Source organism: Triplophysa dalaica, chromosome 19, assembly GCF_015846415.1.
Source record: "Triplophysa dalaica isolate WHDGS20190420 chromosome 19, ASM1584641v1, whole genome shotgun sequence".
Taxonomy (NCBI): domain Eukaryota; kingdom Metazoa; phylum Chordata; class Actinopteri; order Cypriniformes; family Nemacheilidae; genus Triplophysa; species Triplophysa dalaica.
The window spans coordinates 15,349,609-15,368,829 of record NC_079560.1 but is presented as its reverse complement, the minus strand read 5'-3'; the positions used below and the strand labels follow the sequence as shown (position 1 = coordinate 15,368,829).

The window sequence follows — 19,221 nt, the reverse complement described above, 5'->3', positions numbered from 1 at the left end:
CAAGCTTGTTGTGTTTTATTTGGACTGAAATAGCTGAGCAGTCAGACTAACACCTTAAGAAGATTGTCTGGTATGGCTCAATCCTTAAGAGCTGAGAGTTAACGTCAACGCAAAATGTCAAGCAGGAGTTTTCCTGGAATTGTTCTCATCTCTATGCAGTGTTTACAGTGGAAATCAGTATGTTGTTTTTTCCCCACACAGTTGCATTTTGCACTGTGTGTGTACACAGTTCTTGCTTGTTTTCCAGGGCCTAGATTATATTGACAGTGTAAAGGCATTCTTCTCCTCCTGACAATAGACAGCTGATGAGTTTCACCGAGCCAGACAAGCCTCATGCTCAGACGAGAAGCCTTGAAATCCGTATTCGTGAATGGGGGTTGGTTGGAGAAAGATGTGGTGGTGAGGGGAAGAGAAAGAATAAATCAAAGATTAAAGCCAGAGAAAACGTAGCCAGATGTGATGTCATCCCAGCAGCGAAAATCCACACTTCAGGCTTTTCACAGTCTTCATAAAGAAACGATCTATGATTGTATTTCATAGAAAAGTCTTAATGCTTGAGAAGGCTTCTTATTTCATATTCATCTTTTATTTATTTTGACGTTGACACTTGGTTCCTTTTGAGGCAAATGGCATTTTGGAGCGTGCCAAGTGTTGATTGTGCACTTGGCTAATGGCTGCTGACCTGAGCTAACCTCCTCTCATCCAGAGAAAAGAATGTCCTGCACTCCGCTTCTCGTTTCCCCTCGTTCATTCTCTGTGAATTATGCAAATGTTCCTCTCCCATTCATCACATCAGAAACCTTCAGCCACTGTTGAACATGCCGTCTGCATGTGCCTGCCAAATCTACCATCTTACATAAAAGGCAGACAAATGATTAAGTCACAGACTATTAATAGCATGTTATAAGCCAAGAAAAACCTATAAGCCTTTAATACAGTGAGTGGGATGTGTCTGACCATCAGTGAAATGTACTGGAGGGAGCATTATTAGTGGTGCAAAAACACATGGGGCTAAACACATCCCACACCAATCATGCAAAAAAGCTTCAAATTTTCACGTGCAAGAGAGTTGCGTAGTTTGCAAAAGCATTGCGAACAATGGTTTGAGATGTGTAGGTCTCACAGGTTGAGCTGTGTCCCATCATGCCACTGATGGCGATGTGGTTTTGACCATCAGATAAATAAATGATGACTTATGCATTTTTAAAGCAGTTTTAATGCACAAGTGTTTACCCCTGCCACGCTCTGGTCCACAATCTTATATCATCATCTTGGTGCACAACAGCAGATCGTATATGCAGTAAATCATTAAAGTCATTAGAGAGGAGACAAAGGTGCAACTAAAGCATGGGCTGGATGGTTGACATTGAAGACCCTTTGACCCCAAGGTGTTTAGAGAAGTCCAATGTTATCTGAATCAAAGTTCGGCTCTGGAAATGTGTAGTCTGCAGTAAAATAACGGTAACATTTTACAAAAAGGTGCTATTTGTTAACAATTAGTTAATGCCTTAGCTAACATGAACTAACTATGAACAAAACTAATACAGCATTTATCATATTAACTCATGTTAATTTCAGCATTTACTAATACATATAAATATAAAATTAGCGACGCACCTATATGTACATTTTGGCCGATAACAATAACCGATAATTCTTTAACATTGGAAGTCGATAACCGATATACAGTATCTAAATATTAATATAAAATTTCATAAGACAGAAGTCAAAAGGCAAAAAGAGGACAATTGCTTTTATTTTACACAAGGTAACCATTAGTTCTCTTTTCCTTGAAAATCATGTACCAAAGCAATATGTATGATCACGACATAAAGACTGTAGCCTACTGTACTGTATGTTAACTCAGAGCAGCATACAGCTGAAGAAGTTTAACTAGAGGAAGTGATTTATGATTTATCGACTAGAATATATTGGTCCCTTTTATTATCGGCCGATATCGATAACATTAAAATGATTATTTATCGGCCAATATCGATATGGCAATAATTTATTGTGCATCCCTAAAATAAATCTAACGTTTTCACTAGTTAATGCACCGTGAACTAACTTGAATAACTGTACTGACATGAACTAGCATTGTCAATGATTAATAAATGCTATGTTTCATTGTTACCTTATAGGGCTGTAACCATATTTCAGTACGATATTTCGCAATTCAAAAATGTTACAATGCGCATTGTAGAGAAATGGAGATATTTTACGATAATTTACGAAATTGCGTCATACAGGGGATTCACAATGCCGGCCCAACATTGTGTTTGCTGTGAGCCATGGGCGATGGACGATGTCATCGTCTATCGGACCAACCCTAGCTTATGCATTTACTAATTTAAACTAATGGCACCTTATGGTAAAGTGTAACCAAAATAACTCCAAGAAGTTTCTGAGAGTAAACGTGAACTGTTAAAGTTGATGATGTGATGATTAGTGAATGCAGGTAAGATGGAAAACTTAACGTGGTTTGGCTGTTGACAGCAGGTGAGAATCAGACAGGTGCACTGATGGGGATATTGGGTCACTTGCTGAGAGATTTTTCTTTAATCTGATCTCGTAAATCTTATCTGGCTCCTAATCTTCCCTCCAGGTGCCTATTGAGAATTTTTGGCGAGCATGAATGATTTTTTTACATTGAGAATTAAGGAAAGATGTTTTATCGACCTTCAACAGTAATTTAGTGATGTGTACTGCTGTGCTTATTAAGCTCATTTGAAATATGTTTGAATGTGATATTTTCTTACCTTGGCTCAGTTGTCTTTTTATTCACATTTAATATATCACAATAACATTGCTTCTGCCCAAACATTGCTCATTTATCCAACGCTGAAAAAATAAAGTTCCAGTTTAGACCACAACAAGTACAATAGATTTTGTGCAGGATATTTAAAGACATTGAACCGACTCCCCTCCTCCAGCAGATGCCTAAAATAGGGCTGCTTCCTTTGGGACACTTACGAGTTCAAAAGGGAAAAGAGAGATGGTGAAAAACAGAGGGGGTGTTTCCTTCCGAGGATTAATAAATGCAATAAGATGAGTTATTGACTGCGATTCTGACTGGTTTAGAAATCATGCTTTGCACTATAGTGTCCATGAAGATGTTTCAGAAAATCTAAATATGAGTGATCCATGCCAAAGCTAAAGATGGTTGCTTAAAGTGATAGTTCACCCAAAAATGAAAATACTTAAGGATTTACTCACCCCCATGTTGTTTCAAACCTGTAAGACTTTCTTTCTTCTGCAGAACGCAAAATACGTTTTTGAAGAATGTTGATAACCGAATAACATAATTGACTATATGAACACAAAACCGCTGTGACATTTCTCAAAATATCATCAAGGAAAAGTCACATACAGGTTTTATAAAGATAAAATGATGACAGAATTATGGAAACTCTTTAGAAGGCCAAACTATGTAAACCAGAGCCATTGAGAGAGAAAGTTGCATCAACTCCATAGATGCCTTTGGAAAAGTTTTTTTTCACAGCAATGACGGTTCATGGAGCCCATCAATAGGTCCCTAAAGTTACTAGTAATGCACAGAATTGTAGCAAAACAGACCTATTGAGGTGAACTTTAAACCCATTCAAAAACGTAAATCGTTTAATGAATAAAAAATGAAAGCAATAAAGAATTAAAAGAAAACAAATCTGAATGCTCCATGAATCACGCGACTGGCGAAAATGTTTTGCTTCTGTTATCGCAGCTCTCGCTCTAAGTGGCTCGTATGTAAACAATGTGAGGAAACGTAGCAAATTAACATGCCAAAGTTAAATAATTATGTAAGAGCTTAGAATATACTTCTTAATCTTACCCTAAGTAATTCTTGCTTTGGCAAACACAAAGAAGCACAGTTTGTAAGTTAAGTGTGTGTTTGTTTGTGTTTTGGATTATGTAGGATAAACCCTGCAAAATATATAATGTGAGTGCTGTTGTTCTTTCATTGGCACTATTAGTATGTCTTTGCCTCAAAGGAGTTAATTTGTGTTTACAAGAAACCGTATGCATACTTGTGCATATGAGTGACACTAATTGGATCTTGTTTATAAGGCAAGATGTCTAGGTGTTTGTGCACATGTGTTTGTGGACACCAGCATTTTACAAATAATCAACTGGTACAACTGATTTCATCCCATAATCTTATTTACTCACACTGCTGTCCAATTCTGGCGTCTTTATAAGGTCGTCGCCTACTTTCGGAAGACAATACTCACCTAACGAAATCACGTAAATCCTCAGCCAACATTTTAGCTTGGCTCACACTCGACGCAAGCCATGATTTTCTAGCCCGTAGATGTATTTGAATAGTTTTTTGGTCCCACTTCAGTGTAGGGGGCAATTCTCGCTAATAACAAACCATTAACTATGACCTTTTCCCCATTTAACTCTTTATTTGTGGCTTATTAATAGTTTGTAAAGTAGTTGTTAGGTTTAGGAATTGGGTAGGATTAGGGATTTATAGTAAGGTCATGCAGAATTTGTGCTTTATAAGTACTAATAAACAGGCAATATGCCAATATTAGGCATTCTAATAACAACTAGTTCATAGTGAGAATTGTTCCCTATACTGAAGTGCTACCTTTCTATTTGTAAGGACACGCATCTGTTACAGCTTCATTGTTAGCTAATTCTTGAACTCAAATGCTATTGTTCTTGAGACATGTGAACTAGTAATTTCGCTGCATTGAAATGGCCTATCTTATAAACAACAGTCACAATATCAGGATGGCAGTGAATGGCCATGAGCAGAGAGGTCAGCTGTTGTTCGTTGGAAGATTCAGGGTTGTGTCTTTTTTATTGCCTTTGTATGTAAATAGTAAGGTACAGAGGTCAGAGATTTCCAGAGAGTAATTTTTACAGTGGCACAGAAACATTTAAACAATGCACAATAGAAAAAAGTGATAACTGTAAAAAAATCTGGAAAAAAGGTAGCTTTACGCCAGAAAGACGTAAAATAGCATTTTTTTGGTAAATTCAAATTGAGTCCTTATATTAGGTATGATGACAAAATATCCAAACACCCCTAAGATCAAAATGGATCACATGACTAGACAGAGATGAAAATTCCCTTTACGACGACACCTGAATTGTGAAAATCATTTGAGGATTGCAAAAGTTATGATATTTATAATACCGAGGAATATAGTAAAATAGTTAACACTTAACATTAACTACAATAGAAGTCGTGTGACCGAAAATGCTTATTATTCACACATTTTTGCTTGTAACTTCCTTATTTTATCAGATATTTGCATGAAATTTGAATAGAAGGTAGAATTTTGTTTCAAATGAAATCATGAAAATGTACTGTTTTAGGTGGAATGGGCATCAGACACATGGTACCTCACTGAAAACAATTATAATTAATAAGCCTTCATTCATATTCATAAACATTTATTTTCAGAATACGAGAGAAAACAACAATACACATCAATATTAATTGTTAATTCATATTCATACAAGAACACAACAAATATTCATTCTCTCCAGGAGGTGCTGTCTGGCTAGATCTGGCTGTGTGTTCGGCCCCTTTCTCCTTTTCATAATTAGCTGTAAAGACATAACATCAATTATTAGGCCCCTCAACTGTACATACATTGATTAAAATCAATTTAGATTTCTCTAACATAAGCAGCACCAGAAGCCTAATAAACATGGAGAATCATTTTACATGTTTGTTAATCTACATAATCTACATGATTAAAGAAAAATGGACATAAAATGTTCTGATCAACATGGCTTATGTCTTGCAGAATACTTTGGATAAAAGAGTAAACAAAATTAACAGACAACAAGCATAACTTTTTGATCACATTCATCCAATGCCACTTTTAAATGATGTGCATAGATTTGCTATATTCAGCTAGAGGTTACATGAAAAAATGCAAAAAAGACCTAAAAAATATTATGCTTGTTTACTTTGTCATATCCACATTGCAATTGCCCAGGCCTACTGTCATATCAAGTGTTCTTAGCCGATTAATTTAGACAGAGTTACAGGCTAGTCCTCAGTAATCTAACTACTAATCTTACAAATCTAATGAAAGTCGCGGTTACCTGAAATCACTTTAGAGTGTCCAACGCTTCAGGGGCTTGCACTCGATGTAGTTACCGTCGTATTCTTAAGTTGTTGTTAGCATGCCTAATATTTGCAAATTAGCTGTTCATTAGTACTTATTAAGCACAAATTTTGCATGATCTAATTCTACATCTCTAATCCTACCTAAACCTAACAACAATAGATAAGAGTTTGTTGGGGAAAAAGTCGTAGTTCATGGTTTGTTAATAGCGGAATTGCCCCCTATACTGGATTGTGACCAATTATTTTTAACCAAAAGTAGGACTGTGCGATATTAGGGAAAATGTTTATGCATGCTAAATAATTAGATCCATACATAACTTTTCGAACAATTAAATAGCTCATTTATTGCAAACCATTGTGATACAAATATTTGTGATATTTCGATATGTTGCATAGCCCTACCAAAAAGTTACGGATTGCATATTTAACGCATTAGCATAATCCGAAAGAAGATAGACCCTCAAATAATTTTTTTAACCTCAACATGACTCAACAATGCGTTCCCTATCCCTTAAATCTGATTGGTTGATAGATATATTTTTTCCCTTGTCCTACAAGGTACCACATACAGTAGAATAAAAGCCATTGTTTTATGCTGCTTGGACAAACCTTTGTTCAACAGTATCTGACTTCTGTGCTTTTGAAACAGGAATGATATAGTGACCTATTATAGGGTAGTTATTGTAGCTAAGCCTGTATTCTCCTCTCAGCAGTCCCTCCATCTTTCCACCATCTCTTGATGGAGTGGTCCAGAAACCCAATTCGCTGTGTATTTGTGCGGAGGACAATGTCTCTGGACACCGGGTGTTTATTACCTCACTGTCACAGGCTAGCAACATGCCCTTCAGACCTTCTGACCCTACGTTAGTCTAACTGATGTGTCGTTCTGCTGTAAACGATGGACCGGGGGGGGGATGGGGCAGGTCGTCCAGCAGGGTATCCTCTGGGCTCAATTGTACCCTCTTGCGTGGGCTCATTAAATTGAGATTGCTGATGCCTCATGTTTTGACACCTCTCACTCTTTGTCATATGCCCTGCGGCACTGAACACCAGTTATTGCATTTTTTTGTGTGTGTTTACACTGCCGTACCTGCGATTCTGGTGTTAACACACACTTCTCATTACATTTACCACATGCACGAGAGTAAAGCCTGTCTGTTATTTTGCTCTCCATATTACTCTTCCATCTGCACTGTGGTCGGCTTCTTTCATGGTGGGTGATAGACAAGTGAATGTGTCCCAATGCTTATTGACCACCATTTAACAGAAGCGGTCATATGAACGATTTTTCCAGTGCTGTACTGAATTGGTAGAAGTCTAGCAGTCAGCGCATTATCGACGACTGCACTCGCAAGAAAATTGCTTTGTAACCTGTATGAAAACATGTTAAATTACTGATGATGCTTCTTCATTGAACCTCCACGGACATCTTCTATTGACACAAGATGCAATCCTGATGGTTATTAGAGGTCGATAAGATTGAATTTTGCCCTCAGTATTGAATTAACAGCTAATGGAGTCAGTAGAGGTTGAAAATCGAGTGAAAATGTCCAAGGATGCCAAGCAGCAAAATGTAATTATATATAAATACATGCATGCAGATATTTTCTAAATATGTTTGTTTATAAATAGTAAATAAATATACATATTGCACAGACATATATTATATAAACAAATATGACCCTAGCGGTCATCTTGGTTTCAAAACCAACCTGAAAATATTTTCATAAAACAAAATCTTTACGCTGTTGTTCAGGTAAAGCTTTTTCTATTTAAAGTCAACACATGCAGGGATGGCACAAATTCAGTGTTGTTAACCTACCAACCCTGTACATTTAAATAATGCGCAAAACTGGAATAGTAGTGGAATCAGTAGTAACTTACTGATCATTTGGCAGGAATTAACACTTGAGAAGGACAGAAGTTGCAGCAGTAGGCAAAGCCATTTTGTTTTCACATGATCACTATTGTGATGCACATCAACAATTTGATTCTGTAAATGTGTATCCATCTTGGTTTATGCGCAGTTCTGCCTAGCGAATAAATATTATCCTACTTAGTTGTATTTATGCGCATTTTCAGAATTTATGCACATCTTTGTATTTCCATCCAGCATTTACACGTGCGCTATTCCAAAATGCGCATTCAAAATTGGCAGATGTAAAAGCCATTGTTCCCTAAAATTCATTTTGGCTATTTGGTCAAACAAGAAAATGCCTTTTTGCTATTTTCGGACGAATAATTTTGGTTGCCGAACATTTGGTGCATACCTCACATCTACAGTTGTTACAGTTGGTTATTTTTCACTGTAATGTTTTGTACTACTACACAATACACACACAGTCATGCTGTGTTTTATTTTCGTTCAATATTTCAGTTCTGTTCACTAATTTCTAATATCTCAGTAATTCCTGAATTGGTCCAGTTTTGATGCATACACATTTATAGTCTAATTTTCATCTAACACTATTCCTCTCCCATACTCTTTTGTAGATCATGAGGGGCTCAAGGTGCCGGAATATTTTTCTAGTTGTTCTTCAGGTTGTTATAAAATCATATAGATGTGTCAAAGCATTTAACAGTCTGACCTGCTGCTACACTCATTGTGTCATTACGAGAACATCATAGGTGTGATGAAGTCTTTATAATTTCATGATGTCTTCCCCAGCTGTTTTGCTCAGTTGGTGAAGTCAGTGTGCTTATCTTATTGAATTTCACATGCTGAAATTCTCAGGGAAGGATCGCACATACACATGAGACCATTAAATAAATATCAGGAGAACCCTAGCAGAATATATTTCTGCTGGTATACAGCTTGGTTATTGTGTGACATTTGTGAGACGTCAGGAGGGCGGCACATCTGTTACAACCCCAAAACTGGAAGTATAGAGTAAATCTGTCACAGTGATGTGTATAAAACACCTGTGTTTCTGTGTTTCACTTGCCCGATACAAAACACTTTCCATTTACACAGTCCAGGCACAATAAAAGCGTATTAGGTGCAGCCGGTCGCAGATGTTGCCTGTAATAAAGACAAATAATGCCAATGCGGGGGGTGCCACCAAATGCTGATGTAGAAGCGAGAGATAATAACCAGAGCCATTGATGCAGACCAGATGTCACATTCACACATGTGCTCAACTGCTTAGTAACACTTAAAACTACACACTATTTCAGAAACATATTACAAACGACAGCCATGCATATGAAATGTTGTCAAATTTGCAGTATCGCTGTTTCTAGTTATTTACCCCCAAATTGTCTTTAACCCTTATCATTTGTGTTTTTGGCTTGGTTCTGCATCTTAAATCGGAATGGATTTGACATTGATATCTATGGGCCTATTTATGTATCTTTGTGGACCTGGTCTTTCTCCACCACTGCAGTGGAAGTCTAGTGCTGCTTCAGTACCTGAGCTCAGCAAAACGCCACTTTATATTTACTGCAATCCCCTGGTCAGCATCAAGCCTCCCCAACAAGAGCTTCAGGTCCCCCATTATTTAACAAAGGATGGCCAACTGCAGTCTACATGGTTAGAGAGCAATACAGGGGACCAGGACAAATGGCTTGTCTGTATATGTGTTTAAAGCGATTATCGTAAAATGAAAATCAAATTGAGCACAGAAGACTTCAATGGGTGGACTGACCCAAACAGCATGAATGGGGTTTATGCACACGAGCGATGACGTATGACCGCTAAAATCTCAGCCAGCACTGTTACATCCGGCACACGTAACGCCCATTGGAAACAATGGAGTTTTTCACTCGGGTGCTTCAAGATGCACATACGGTAACGGTCAACGACTTCAGTCAAATTATCTGAACACTACGTCATACATCAACAACCAAGCGCTTTCGGCTTTTTTCCGTTTCAAGATAGATTCACAAATATGAAAAAAGCGAAGTCATTTTTTGCACTTACTCCAAGCATGATGGCAAAGGCATATAGCAACGGTCAGCCGTTATCACTTGATGAAAAATGACCTCAGCGCAATGAGAGTTTAAGTGAATTAGCTGGCTGAGAATTTAGCAGAAGTACGTCATTGCTCCGTATGCATATCACCCTATTCGTGCCAGGCGTCGTGAATGACACAAACTGGTCGACGCGATTGCTATGAAAGCGCAATATTTGCTTTGTGGCTTCCGCGTAGGTTCAACTTGAGTGGCATATTCGCGTGAAGAGCTGATTGACTAATATGACACGTCCGGATGCGCGAGGAATGCAATGCTTTGGGGTTAACACACAGTAACAGTAAATCTGACTTAACCTACATATAAGAGCTCCCTTAGATTTTTGTCTCAATTGGAGAGGTGCATTCTGGGTTTGCAGGAAATAAACTAGCGGTCCACTGCTCTATCAAGGTTAGCATGTAATCTCTCTGGATCATTGGATTCAGAGCGGGGCGCGTTTGTTATTGACTGCTGCTCAGAAAACATGGCTGCCTAGCCAAACACCCCCTGGCTGCTCCATGCAATTTATTCATGAAGCGAAATATTTTAGCCTCGGCCCCCAGGGCTGTATTCCTCTCTCCCAAAGTAAATCTGCCCATATATTTGGCTCAACAGTACAGTAGAAAACAGTGAGGAGGGGAGGGGGGTTATAAGGAGGCAAATTTGATTTACTGTATATATTTAGTAAAGATGCACCGATACAACATTTCTCCACCGATAGCCAATTATTCAGAGTGGTATCTGCCAATAATGTTTTTAATGAATATAAAGACTATTAATATTGAACATCAAACTGTTTCTTAACATTTTCCATATATAGAGAGCACAAATTCATTGCATTTTCCTGTCCTATTTTGTAGTGTGAAAATTTCAATTCCGATTATTGAGCGATTTATGGGTGCATCTCATATATTTACTGTATATAGTGATAGTTATTCTAGGGATGGACATTTTCAATCTTTTTTATTTGGTTCGACATGTTCTTGATAAGAAAAACAAGCATATAGGCCTAAAGTTCCTCAGCCGGTTAACAAGCCGACAGCGGAGAAAACGAGCTGCTCTTCTAAGTCCCGATAACAAAACCCAGATTTGACAAGAATATTTGGCTTTATTGTTTATAAAGTTGATAATAAATAAAGTAAACCGACTTGATAACTCCATGGTGACTGTTAAGATCCCAAAAATACCCCTCATCAAAGACGGAGCCATTGAAGTGGTTGTTTCCCTGCTTATTACATGACCATCATCTGCGGAAGATATGTAGTAATCCAGCTGATCAGCATTGCATAAAAATATTGTTTTCTTTATCGTTCATGGTCAGTGTGTGTCTCTCTTGTTTAGCTTTGCATTGCATTTGCATCAATAAATAAGGTAGGCCTATTTATTTCAACTAAGGTAACCAAGGAAGCGCAGCGCGTTTTAAAACAAACATAAAAAGCATCCGTGCACATTTATCTACAGGCTGTAACGTGAAGGCGAAGACCCTATTTGAACTTGTAAGACGGAAAATTCAGGCTTTGAGGTATGGAAAAAGGTACCAGTCTTATGCCAATTCATTAACATTAGTTACAGTGAAATGTACATTTTCACGTTTCAAGTTGTTGAGATTAGCATTACTTATCATATTTTAACAAACAAATATGAATTTACAAAGAATAACCGTTCTGATTAGATATTTAGAATAGTTAATTATTGTTAATCATTAAATATAATTGGGTATTTTTATACCTATTGTCAGTAAAGTTAACAAACTCTGTGGCTCACCAGTTTTAAAACATTTCAATATGGTGATGTGAGCCGAGCATTACACAGGATCCGGGCATCCGGTGTGTAAACTTATAAAATATAATTATACTAGATAAATATTTAATCTAGCTTGCGATCTGAGTGAACAAAGATTAGGAACACGTACAAATATTTTCTGTATATTATAAAAGCATTACAGATGAAGTGAAGTGGCGTTAAATAAGACGTGACAACTCTAAGGCCTTCTGTAGCGGTAATTTCACCTTGTGGTGAAGGAGGGTTTTTTCTTATTTGAATAGCTTTTTTTCGGAGTATTTACAGATCACATAGTCGAACAATCGTGCACAAGTTATTTTGCATCGTTTTTGTATTTATTTTTAATTTTCTTACTATGATTAAATGTTTTCAAAAAAGAATTAGAGCTGTAATAATATTAGAAAAAAAAATCGTATTTAATTTAAATATTAATTTTATATATTTGATAAAAGCGTCTGCTAAATGAATAATTATAAAATTCGCATTGGACTTGTTCTGTAATGTAGCCTCATTAACAATGACATTATTTGGTCTTCAGATTTAATCTATTGAAAACAACGTGCATTTGAGAGAGACCTGTTTATCTGAAAGGAAGGATATCGACTGATCAATGCTATCTGGCCTGACCAATTGAATTCAGGTTTGGATCAGACAGTTGAGAACAATACGTGCCTACAGTGATCTGTGACATGGCCGCGGGCTAGTGAGGGTCAGTTATTTATACACCAGAGAATTTAGGAAAGCAAGATTAGCACCGGCTGCTTAAACCACTCAGCAGGTCGGCTGAACACCAAACAATGAATACCTCTGTAACGTCCTTATGGCCCTACATGCACAGTACACACCATCTAACTGTGAAGGCAGTGAGGTTAAATTGGTTAAGAGTCTATTAGTACTGTATATCTGGAGGTTTTTATTGGGCAGGGTTTCTCTCAGGTACTTAAAAGCAGCCTCGCTAGATTATCCACTGACGGACGTACAGTACTACCTCACAACACTGATCTCTTACACACGAGTTTGTTTAGTATTCAAAGCTACAGGCTGTCATCCCTTTGCTTCTCACTTCTTGACAGTATCACCTGTATATTGGCTCATGCAATCAGCTTTTGATTGAATTTTAGCATGTTTTATATGGAAAGGCATGAGTTTTTGCCGTGCATTATGCCGCAGTTAGCATGCAAAGTTCTTTTAGATGGTGCTGCGAAAATGGGCGGACGCGATTCCTCCATCTTTTACATTTCTGTACCGAGATATCACGCTGTGACGTTTTGATCTTCTATTGGTCTCGAGCACTCATGTGATGTGAATTCGCAGTCCAGAGTGCACCAAACTTGAACTTTGCTATGCAGGGAAATATCTCTTCGGACAGGCTTGCGTTTCCGGGCTGTCGCATTCGCATGAATGGAAGTCAATCGAATGTCAATCAAGTTTGACCGCGGATTTATGGAGGAGACATTTGAAGTAAACGCTTGAATTATAAACTCTCAGAGAAAGTATTTGTTACCAATATATTGGATCTTTTTTTATATTTAGCACAACCACTGTTGATAGAGTCTAAACATCAGCAAAATATCAGCGTATGCATGAGTTTTATATTTCAAAAGAGGGAAATAAACACGTGTTATTGATGTGACAAAAAAGGCAAAAAACATGCCTTGTAGGATTTCTGTGAATTAAAATGTACAAACCAGAACCAATAATATCAAACAAATGGAGAAGGGAAGGTTCTTCATAGACCACATAACCTTTTTTCATTGATCTGACTATGGAAAACTATGCTTTACAAACGCAATTAGGCTTTAAAAACTGACTAAACCCCAAATTCTAATACATGAGCCATCAGTGTGGCGAAAATCTGTTAAAAACTTTTTTCATCTTAACATTTGCATGGAACAGAATTTAATATATTGCATAAAGTATCCATTAACTGACTCAAGTGACCATGAGTATGTATGCAATGCATTTTATATATATTTCTCCAAGCATCTATTTTGAATTGCATTGAAAAGTCTTTTTCTTTTCAATATCTTATTGATCTACCAAATCCCGGCTGGAGAAATGTCAACATGTATGCTGTCCCATATGTATTTTTGGAAAGTGATGATCTGATGCATGTAGGTCGAAATGAATTCAGCCACCCGCTTTTTATAACGAAACCTCTATATCTACTTTTGGTCACCCTCTGCACCTCAATTTCATCCTGGCCTTGAATCCAGCACTATCTGGATCCTCTCTATGCTAATGTTGTAGTTTCATCATCAGAGCTCCGCAGACAGAGAGATCCAATCTCGACACAATCAGGGAGTCAAAGATGACCGTAAATCCAATATCCTGCGTGTATGTTTAATCATATGAAAGAGAACGGCGGCTGCTTATGGGTTAGAGGGGGAAACTTGTTTTTTCAGCGCAATCCTCTGTATGTTATTACCAAAAAGGATTTATTTTTTGGGGCAGACTGCTTTTACGGTATATGATGACCTTTACCCTGGCTGTATTTATGGGCTTCATTGGCTTTTTGATTTATTTTCTCGCTTTAGAGCCACCAGACAATATAGAGTTAGTGGTAAATTGATAAATATAAGGAAAATGAAATTTCTTTTCACCGTATGGGAAGAAAAACGTGATGGTTTCCAGCAAAACCTAGCCTTAAAGAGTAGGTAGCATGAGATCATGAAAATGAGATTTCATGCAGTCTGTTATGTTGCCGTGTTTGAAAGTAAGCTGTCTGCCAAGTTGTAAGTCCGAACAAAGTTATTTGCTTGTAAAAATGGGAGTCGACTCTGAATCACACAAACGAGACGTGAACTAGTACACCGGCATATCTACGTCAGCATACATAGTCCTCTCCTACGTTTTGCTGAGACTGACTCCTCCCCCAAACACTGTCGCTCGTTCGTGATGCGTGTGTATCATGTCTAGAACCTGTGTTCTACGGTGTGAAACTAAGTCGGTCTCTTATTTCAACTACCAAAGGAAGAACGTCTGAGGGAAAAATGGTTACAAATCATTTTTCGAACGATACCAAAGGAGTATAACCCCAGGGTATAACTGTGCGCGCGTCATTTCACCGAAGATTGCTTTAATAATTTTGGCGTATTCAATGCTGGGTATGTGAAACGACTATCCTTGAAAGAGGGGGAATACAAACTCTATTTGGACCTGTTAGCTCCATTGAATCACAACCTGTAATTGTGAATTCATTTTTTTCTCAACTTAAAGAAATATTTTCGTACCTTATGTCTGTGTTTAGCTTATGCATATAATGCTAACATTAGCATGTAGCGTTATTTCTGGGGTGTTATAGTTTGTTTATCTCGCTATTAACTTTGCATTTTGACACATTTGCCGTATGTGCACCTATATAGAAATATTTGGGTGATACTACAATAATTTTTTATAACGTCGACTTTCTGAAATGCTCTATGTACCATGGCAACGCACAGTCAAGACGAAATAATAGTATTACTAACGTATTAACAGTATTTTAAGAAAAAAAATAGAAAAATTCATTGATGAGCAAAAGCACAACATGCATGTTGTCACACTGGGTGTTTTTATGACAAGAGTTGTCACTTGCCACTGACAAACATCCTGCTCCAGTTGTGGTGGAGTTTGTTGTGGATTAGCGTCTTCTGATGCTTCCTCGTCAGACTCGGGCTCAAATTGGTACGGTAAAATCGGCGCCATCTCTAGCTTCACATATAATATAAATGACATCCAACCACATGTAAACCGTAATACTGTAATGATGGTAGTGGGGTTCCATTTCCGCCAAATGATGGACGTGTTTGACCAATAACAACACACTACACCATCTGACCAATCACATGACACAAGATTAGTGGGTAGACGGATGAATCGCGGAACAAATCATTTGAGAGACAGTCAAGAAGTAAAGTATGAATAACTGCCTATTATTCACGATATATCACACGACATTAAAGTGTTTAAACACATTGTATTTACATAAACTCGTTGTTGGACACTCCATAAACCAAAGTAGGGCCTAAAAAAACATATGCTAGGTACTCTTTAACATACTGGTGAGACATCTTGAGAATCTTGAAATACAACTAGACCAAATGACTCTTTGTTGAAAAGATGATGTTTACCTGATTATATAACCACATACAACCACATATTCCACAAACAAAAACCTGAGCTCTCATTAAGTTAATTGACTTTTCCGTTTATCTCCATAGATTTCTGTGTAAATTATAATTGGATCGAGCATTCAGGAACACGTTTGCTGCCAACCTACTATATGCCAATCCACACCAGTGCTGTGTGTTTCTCAGCCATTCGCACATCTCCTTCACTATTATGCGAACCAATACAATCTCTCTCGCTTTTTTACGAGCCATGAAAAAGTCTAGCACGACCTCTGCTCATGTCATGTCATACTCAACTAAAAAACACATTAAGAATGAAATACGTAATTTAGATAGCAAAATATGTTCTTGTATCAGATATTCATAAATTGAATTCACCAAAAAGTGTAAACACTGGTTCTGTTCCATTTTCTGAACATTAGTCTGTAAATTTGATTAACCCGGCCCGCCAAACACATTAACCACCAATGGTGTAATTTGGGGTGAGGTTAACCCGCAACAGTCTATTTAGTTCGGCCAGTTTCAGAACCAAAAATCTTTTTAAACCTTTGATTCTAACTAAAGTTGTTTTGCTGCGTTGTTTCTGCATCTGCTTAGCATGTTTCTTTACTTTAGACCCCTGCGCCACGTGAACAGACTCAAACTAGGCACGGATAAACCAGTGTTGCTGTATTTACCTGCAATTATTATTTTATTTCCGACAACAGAAACGCACAATATGTAAACGACAACTGCTTAAATGGCATGATTGGAGTATATTATGAGAATTTTAATCTAGGGATGCACGCTTAATCTAAAAATAAATTGAATAATTCAATTAATTGCACACGATTTGGCGGCTATCTGCGATTCTTATTTTTTTGAGCAGTTTTCAGCTCTTGCACTGAAACTCAAAATATACGCCGCAGAAGAAGTATCATAACACACGTAGTTCCAGGAAATGTCTATATCGCATTTCTTTCAGATCGGACAGGATTTACTACCGTTCACATAGCCTTGCTTCACAGACAAACTGCGCATGAAACTTACCAAAGTGTAACAGTTTGTTGTTTCGTCTGACCTTTTTATAGTTCTTGTGCAATTCTGTGATGCTATTTATTGGGGTAATATTTAATTTCATGTAGCATCAATGTTTTAATGTATATTTAGCTCAAGTAAATTTTGAGCTTATATCGTTAATTAGGATATATCGGTATGTATAAATACGATGTATATATATATATATATATATATATCACATATTAAAAAATATATTTTCCAATTGTCACTGTCAGAAAAATCTAGAAAGTTCTGTAGCACAGGAAAGGTGGGATGATGGGTGACTACATCTGGAGCTTGGTTTGTGGAACCAGTATGTGTCATCTAAGACAAAAACCATCAAATGTACACTTCTTAAGTTCTGGACGACTCATTTTTAGTAACGGTTTTGTTAAACTGTTGTTTTGAGCTCAGTGTTGTGCCAGTACCTTGACATCTCTGCCTATGAATAGTAATACCGAAATGTGTGAAATTGTTTTAGTTTTTTGTATGTACCTTCGATGGTAAAAACATTAATGTGATTTTCGAATTCAGCATGTTAAACTTCACAATGAAAACTCCTTTTAATTAATTTGTTACATTGTGTATTTGCATACTTTCCGATATCATAATTACTCTAGACAGGTCGATTTACGTGATATTTATTGTTAATCGTGATTTATTGTGCAGCTCTAAAGAAATACATTGACCATGAATGCTGTAAAAATCCTTTAACTCGCTAAATAAAAGGAATGTGAAGGTTGGAGACAGGAGGTGAAAACAGTGTCTTCTCCAGGGGTTTAATTAGGTCAGCATGTTTTGCGTCTCCGAGAGCTCATTCAGTATTCTGCTTCCGCAAGGAATCTCACTATGATGTCAATGTAATTATTCCATCCCCCCAAACGCCACCGCTTCTTGTTTCACTCTACCCCATGATGCTTTGTGTGCTGTGGTATGGTTGTGTGATATTGTTTCAGCAGTATGAGTGAGCATGTCTCAGCCCATGTGTCTATGTTATGTGAAGACATCTGTCCAAGTGAGTCTCACTTGTTGTGTACAGAAAAGCTTTTTGCCATTGATGTGATTTTCAAAGGCACATTGGAACGCACAAAATGTCCTTTTGCTTGAATTTCATGTGTTTGTGTCTAACAGCGAGTGTGTCTCTAAGACTCAAGTGCTGCTGTAAACATCCTTTGACAGTTTCAAAAGAAACGCCCATTAACTCTCATCACAATGAATCTGATTTTGTCATGAACGCCAGTGTTTGCTTCAACAACATAAAGTCTCTTCTGTCATGCAAACAAGCTCTTCTGTTTTCAAAGCTCTACTCATTCTTGATGACGCTGGGAGCTTAGCTACTTAAGAACTTGGCTTTTTGAATACCTCAAGTTTTTAATTGTTTTATTTTTGATGATTGATGATTCTCATACTATTATATTCTTATACTACATATAAACTATATTTTTGTATATATTATTACTGAATAAAACACGTTTATATTTAAAATGTATATTAAATTAAATTAAAATAGAATTATTAATTAAAAAATATTACACATTTTTTATTCAAAAGTTGAAAATCATAAAAGCTTTTACAATGTTAAAATATCTATTTTTATACATTGTAGAGTAAATGCTTGTAATACAAAAAAATCTCCTGTTTTTGCACTGATGTGTGACCTGCTTCTCATCATGTTTTGTGCCCTAAATTTACTTCGCTACCAGTTCACACCACAAGAACAAAGTCTACACAAGAATCGCACACATCTCTTGTTTTAGTCCAAAGAAGGGTTGTCATGGAAACGCTGCACTTAAATTCTCAGCGCAGACGATATAAAAGCCCACGGAGGTCTAGCAGGGTGAAAAACACCAAGCCTTTTCTATCCATGTTTCTTTCTCTCCATGTCTATCTCTATCTCTCTCTCTCTCTCTCAGTGCTTGAAGTGGATAAGGCAAATATTTATAAGTCATTTCTTTGTTTGGAACTTATGCAAATGACTGTTTGCAGACTGTATCGGGGGCACTCGTCTCATTTTAGGATTGTGTTTGTGGAGTCGAAATGGCGATACAGTACCATAAAATAGAGTTACCTGCGCAATAGAGCGAGAGAGAGAGAGCTGCAGTCAGCCCAGTAGATACAGACAACAATAAGGATCTCATAGCAACATTACATCTGTATCCCACAGAAACAGATGCATCTCGTTGAGGAAGACCAAGGCAGTTGTGTCAAAGGTAGGAATCGATGAAGACCTGTGAAGCGGAG

The 19,221-nt window shown here is 37.3% G+C and overlaps 1 protein-coding gene across 3 annotated transcripts in view; it reads left to right on the top strand.

Moving 5' to 3' along the window:
- Window positions 1-19,221, top strand: part of ppp2r2bb (protein phosphatase 2, regulatory subunit B, beta b) — a 51,351-nt gene that overhangs the window by 15,643 nt on the left and 16,487 nt on the right. The window contains exon 1 of one of the 3 annotated variants that reach the window (XM_056730648.1): window positions 19,127-19,190. The exons of the other annotated variants lie outside the window; for them this stretch is intronic. Coding sequence (XP_056586626.1) covers window positions 19,151-19,190 — 40 coding nt within the window. The 5' untranslated portion in view covers window positions 19,127-19,150. Of the gene's footprint in view, window positions 1-19,126; window positions 19,191-19,221 lie in introns of those variants that run through there. 3 annotated transcript variants of the gene reach the window in all.